Source organism: Manihot esculenta, chromosome 9, assembly GCF_001659605.2.
Source record: "Manihot esculenta cultivar AM560-2 chromosome 9, M.esculenta_v8, whole genome shotgun sequence".
Lineage (NCBI taxonomy): Eukaryota > Viridiplantae > Streptophyta > Magnoliopsida > Malpighiales > Euphorbiaceae > Manihot > Manihot esculenta.
This window is the reverse complement of record NC_035169.2, coordinates 3,394,534-3,401,307: the sequence shown is the minus strand read 5'-3', so window position 1 is coordinate 3,401,307 and position 6,774 is coordinate 3,394,534. Positions and strand designations below refer to the sequence as shown.

The 6,774-nt window shown below is 28.4% G+C and overlaps 1 protein-coding gene across 1 annotated transcript; it reads left to right on the top strand.

Annotated features, from left to right (window-relative positions):
• Nucleotides 1-5,710: 5,710 nt before the first annotated feature.
• LOC110622673 (probable F-box protein At5g04010) lies at nt 5,711-6,774 on the top strand. Its single transcript, XM_021767266.2, has one exon. It carries the CDS (start codon nt 5,830-5,832, stop codon nt 6,772-6,774), a length of 945 nt encoding a protein of 314 aa, XP_021622958.1. The 5' UTR covers nt 5,711-5,829.

Genomic DNA, 6,774 nt, shown 5'->3' with positions numbered 1-6,774 from the left:
GTTGAAACTGTTGAATCTTGTGATAGTAAATTATTCAGATCCTTCTACTCTTCAAAACTCAGATAATCCAAGTAGGATTCTCATATCTGCACCGTTAAATTTAGTAAATTACTCGACTTGGAGTATGTCTATGACTATGACACTTGCTTTAAAAAAAGATTTGGGCAACTTATACACCAATTAAAGAAAGAAATAAGTCAAGAATCTAAATAAGTTGTTGTTTACTCTACAAAATTGAAGAAACTATGGGATAAACTTGGTGTTTTAAAGCATCATTAAAGAGTAGGTTGAATATGAGTTTGTTTTTAGTATAATTCTATGTTCAGCCTCCTCATTCTTAAAAGAAAAGTTAGGAAGTTAGAAAGTTGGGAGTGGAGGAAAGAGTTTCATATAGATTTTGTGACTTTTGGAAAGCTTTTGGGCATGTTAGAGATACTTGCTGATTGGTTTAGAAATTATAAGCAAAGGAAGAGGATGAAAATCAGACATATGCAGCCACTAAGACAAGCAACTGCAATTGGTCCTACTAGCGATTGGAATGCTAGTTTAGCTTCAGCTATTTAACAGGACTTTTTGTCCAAATTTATTTATGAACAAGTTCATAAAAGGCAGATTAGCTCTATATATAACACAGCTATAATCAAAGAAGGTGGCAGGAAAAATTGAATCTCACATTAGATCTTTCTTGTGGTCCAGTAGTGTCAATTATAATTTATTTTTATTAATATAATTTATTTAATTAATTTATAATATAATATTTTAATGGATTAAAAAAATATTTTAATTTGATTTGTTCGATTAATTTACTATTTTAATTTAATTTATGTTCTATTAACAAATATAATATGAAAATTTTAATAGATTGAATATTTTATTGAAACTATTTTATGTTTTAATAATTTACTTATAGGAAAAATTACTTTGTAGTCCCTGAGGTTTAACGTAATTAACATTTTTGTCCCTCTATTTTGGCGACCCAACACTTAAGTCCCTCACTTTCTCTTCCGTCCAAATTCGTAGTCCTTCCGTCCAAAATAGCCGTTTGGGACACGTGAATTGACAAAATTAACCCTCACTAAAAATCAAAATCACAAAACCCAAACCCAAATGTCTCTTCTTCTTCTTCATACCCTTTCTGCAACTTCTTCTTCTTCTTCTTTCTTCTTCTTCTTCTTCTTCTTCTTCTTCCTACCCTTTCTGCAACTTCTTCTTCTTCTTCTTCTTTCTTCTTCTTCTTCTTCTTCTTCTTCTTCCTACCCTTTCTGCAACTTCTTCTTCTTTTTCTTTATTCTTCTTCTTCTGGGATTTCACATTGAGAGAAGGGTATTTTTAGAAAAAATTATCATATCTCACCTTTAACTCTTTGACCAAACGGTTTAAATGGATGGAAGGACTACAAATTTGGACGGAAGAGAAAGTGAGGGACTTAAGTGTTGGGTCGCCAAAATAGAGGGACAGAAGTGTTAATTACGTTAAATCTCAGAGACTACAAAGTAATTTTCCCTTACTTATATTAAGACTATTATTAATAATTAAAATTCCAATGCTATTAAAATAACATATCAAAATAAAAAGTTTTAAATTTTTTTAATAAGAGTACAGTTTTATGAATAATAATTTTTTATTATATTAAAATCAAATTATAAATAAAATAATTAATAATAAATATTATACATGTTAAAAAATTAGTTATACCTTTCAAATTATAAATGTTTAAATATAATTTATTATTGAATATCTATAATTTTACGTAAAATAAAAATATAAAATTATTTAAAATTTATTCGTATCTTTCAAATTATAAATTACTAAGTATAATTTATTACTGAAAATTACTAATTTTAAATAAAAATATATTATTATTATTATTAATTTTGAAATTCATATTGTATTAGGATAAAGTTTTTTTGTAATTATAATTTATATATAATTGGACTATAATAATTTTCTTAAAAAAATATATGTTAATGATAATTTTATTAAATAACAGATATTAGCAAATAAAAAGTTGAATATTTCGATTATAATAAAAAATCAACTAAAATGATATATTTTCTTAATTTTTTTATTATAATTTTTTTAGATAACTTTGATTGAATATATTCATATAATAATGTGATATTAAGATAATAGGAGCCCAAATTTAATTGCCTATTTGTAACAACAATACGCATAAATTTAGTTCGGTGGTAAGTGCATTTAAGTAAATTTGAGAGATCTCAGATTTTACTCTCTTAATTTTTGATTTTCATTTTAAAAAAAAAAAATATATATATATATATATATATATATATATTATATAAAAAAAATTAATAAAGAGATAAAACAAAAATAACAGTAAAATATTGTTTTAATTTGGGAAAGCGTTAAATTTAGTTGTAGAGAAATAGAGCGATTTACCGGAGGTTTTGAAACCAAAGGAACATTTATATTTTTTGGAAGGTAAATTCAAAGCGGCAATAAAATGATTTATCTGAAAGAAAGATAGATTAATATCAATTAGACTATAAATTTTACTAAAGGTTTTTATGCTCCATTTTTTATTAAATTGATAGGAAAAGGAGAGATAGCTTGTTTGTGCCTATTTGATTGGTAAATTTCTTTGTATTCATTTAATTGTACAAACGGATTGCATTTCCTTTAAAAAACTATATTTGTCTATTTAATTTTACTAACCGATTATACATTCATTTATGAATCTATTTTAATCTATTTAATTTCCTTTTGCTAATAATCTAATCTTTCTCCTCATCTCTGTTTCCATTTATGAATCTGTTTTAATCTATTTAATTTCCTTTTGCTAATAATCTAATCTTTCTCCTCATCTCTGTTTAACGTTCAAAATTTTAAAATAATCAGCAATTTCTTCATCAGCTTGTGTTTAATAGACCCACCCCATCTTTTTGAGTAATCTCACCTCCTCATAGATCCATTGACAATTAAGAGCACCTAAGTAGTTCCATCAACCAAAAGCACCACACAGATCCACCTATAGATATTTTGTCCGGGCAATTTTCATTAGAAGAAATTTTTGAATTACCATCTGATTTTATTAATATACTTTAATCCATTAGTAATCTTAACAGATTTCTAACGAATTTAGAAATTCATGAGTAATTCTTAATATAAGAAATTTGTGTAAAAATTCATCAATGGATTTTATTAGTATTACTAATGGATTTAAACATCCGTGGAAAATTTATAAATTTATAAAATAATTGATATTGAAATTTACTAATAGACTTAAAATTTATTAGTAAATATGTTGGTAATTCACTAATAATGTCAATCTGTTAGTAAATTTAGGGGTGTAAATGAATCAAATTGTTCGTGAGTTATTCGATATTCGATTTGATAAAAACCTCGACTGAATTCAACTCGATTTCTAAACGAGTCAAGCTCGAACTTAATTTTTAGACTTGTTTAGTAAATGAGCCAAATTTAAACTATATAGTATTCGGCTCATTAAGTTTCATGAGTTCGACTCGTTTCCGAGTTCATGAGCAGATGATCAAGCTCGCGAACAGACTCGTGAACAGTCTCGTTAATCAAGTTTGTGATTAATATCAGAATAAAAATAAATTCAAACTCTACATATATTTTCATGAGCCAAATTTAAATTTTCTAAAGTCACTATAAAAAAAAAAAATTTGAATTTCTAACGGATTTTACTAAGATTTTATCAATGTACTTTAATCCATTAGTAATTTTAACGGTTTTCTAATAAATTTGAAAATTTATTAGTAATTCTTAATATAAAAAAATTATGTAAAAATTTACCAATAGATTTAAAATCCGTTGGTATTACCAATGGATTTAAAAATCTGTTGGAAATTTATAAATTTATAAAATAATTAGTGTTAAATTTACTAAAAGACTTAAAATTCATTAATAAATTTGTTGGTAATTTACTAATAATTTTAATCTGTTAGTAAATTTAGGGGTATAAATGAACCAAACTATTCGTGAGCTATTTGAGGTTCAGCTCGATGAAAGCTCGACCGAGTTTGACTCGATTTCCAAACGAGTCAAGCTCGAACTTAATAGCTTGTTTAGTAAACGAACCAAATTTAAGTTCTATAGTATTCGACTCGTTATGACTTGTGAGTTCGACTCGTTTTCGATTTCATGAGCAGGCTCGCGAATAGACTCGTGAACATTCTCGTTAAGCAGGCTGAGATTAATATGATAAGAGAAATAAATTCAAACCCTATATATACTTTCATGAGTCAAATCTAAATTTTCTAAAGTTCAGCTCTATATATTTTAATTACTCTTAAAACTTCATATACTTGGATCGTTAAGAGCTCATCTTTATAAGTTTATGAGCTAATTTGTATATATACTTATTTAATTTTAAATTTATTAGTTTTAAACTAAAATTCATTATACATGTAAATAAATTGAACTATTAGTGAACTATTCTAGACTAAACTCGAAAAAGCTTGACTCGTCTAAATTCGTTTGCTAAACGAGTCAAGTTTAACCTTATTAATACTTGACTCGAATTCCAAATAAGTAAAACTCGAGTTCATCTCAAAATTCAGCTATGCTTGATTCATTTACACCCCTAAGTAAATTTTAAAAATCTCTCAAACAAACTCTCCTTCTCTTCCCCATTTCATCTCTCTCAAACTTCTCTTCTCCATTTTTGCAATTTCCACAAGCAGGATTATCATATTAGGGAGGGCACATGATGGTTAAATTCCATAAACTTTTCATCTCTCTCAAAGATTGCTTGTGATAGTAGCAAAAATGGTTTAGTTGTATGAAGTGTTTGAATGAATGAAAGTGGTTGTTTTATAATGTTTACTTTGATTGAAAGATAGAAGAAATTGAAAATGGTGAAAACTTTGAGAAAACTGGAGATTTTAAATCTAGGGACTGATCTATTTTAATATATAAAAATTGAAGGATTTAAATGTTTATAATTACTGAATTTTATATCTAGAAAATTTGTTAAATGACATCAAGTCATAAAATTTTAGATTATTTTGTGTTCGTGTATAAAAAGAAAGAAGTTAATATTATATGTTTAGTTTTATTTTATATCAAGAAAATTAAAAATGGTGAAAGTTTTGAAAAAACTGTAATTTTTGAATCCAGACACTAATATGTTTTAATACATAAAAATTGAAAAATTTAAGTGTTTATAATTATTTGAATTCTATACTCATAAATTTTGAAAAATGGCAACAAGTTAGAAAATTTAAAATTATTTTATATTTGTACATAAAAATGAAGGAGTTAATATTATATATGTAGTTTGATTTAATACCAAACAAAATAAAAATAGTCACATATTTTAAATTTAAAAACTGAACTGTTTTAATATATAAAAACGGCAGAACATAAAAAAAAGAAAATTTAAATTTTTAAATGTAAAGATTTTTTTTATATGTGTTATACGGTACTGTAGAAAAAATATAATTTTTAAAGATTTGATCAGTTATTTATTTTTAGAAATAAACGAAGACTTATATTTGGACGGAATAAAGATAGGAAGATTTAAGTATTCAATTTTAAAAATATAAAATCTATAATGTATATTTAGCAACTAGTATTTTTTAAATTCTAAGTTTGAGTGTATTAAAGTCGGCCTTTTTGCCTAGATTAATTTGGACCTTTTAGTTAAGTTTTCTGCTTTGTTTCTGGTTTAAAAGAATTAGAAAGAAATTAAATTGTTTTTAAAAAAACGTTAATATTAGAATAAGTCCACACTATAACTTATTATGCATTAAAATTTTCTTTCACGATTCAATAAAATTCATTATATTAGAAGGCTATGAAAATTAAGAATTAATTCAACGCACGTGTGTACCAATAAGCATGCTCATCCATGCTTGGCAATCTGTCCTACTAAAATGCCAGCTGTTCCATGCAAAAGGCCACCTCTTGACACATGGCTCAAGTTCTAACACCAACGAGAACATTCTCATCTATAAAACAGTACCCCATATTCATGTCGGAAAAAGAGAAGAAAACGTAGCTAAGCTCAGCCTAATGTCTCCTAAATCCACCGATGCTTCAACACCGCCACTGCCATGGGAGGTGGTTGTTCTTGTGGCTCACAAACTGGACCCTAAAACCCTAGCCATTGCCTCGTGCGTTTCAAAGTCATGGTACATTTCCATGTCTTCTGATCACAATTGGGACTCCCACTGCATCACTCAATACCCTTCTCTTGCTCGACTCAAATACACAAACCCTCTGATCCCTTATCGCCGACTGTATACAATGGGTCATACGGCGGCCAAACGCCGAGTAAAAAGCCCATGTAAGCCCCGGCTATCTCTAGACAACATCATATTTGTTATCGACCTAAGCACCGAGAATCAACTCATCATCAACTCAGCAAAGTCGGGCAGGGAACTGGAAAAACGAGAACGTAAAGGGGTGTTCAGGTTCGAATTTGATGTCGACGTAAACTACGAGAGTTGGTCGTCGGTGGACGATAAAGTGCTGCTGGAAGGGGTGAAAATTTCATGGAATGTGGTGTTGAAAGGGTGGAGAGCGGTGTTTACGATGATGGAGTGCGGGGGGAAAGTGAGAATTGGTAAAGGCGGTGATGGGTGGTTCTCGGAGGAGCTGCCGTCTCCAGGGTGTTGCTTCAGTGATTCGAGGAGTGGGATGGTGGCAGACATGAAGGTAGGGTTCAGTAGTGGGAGAAGTAGGATTGGGAAGGTGAGTTTGGGAATTTTGAGTATAATTAATTGGAGATACTTGAGTTTAGAGGATGGTCTTAGGTATTTGCAGCATTATCTTCTGCCATGA

What these genes read in the sequence shown, in the direction of transcription:
- LOC110622673 (XM_021767266.2), top strand. Translation starts at nt 5,830, where the DNA reads ATGCTCATCCATGCTTGGCAATCTGTCCTACTAAAATGCCAGCTGTTC.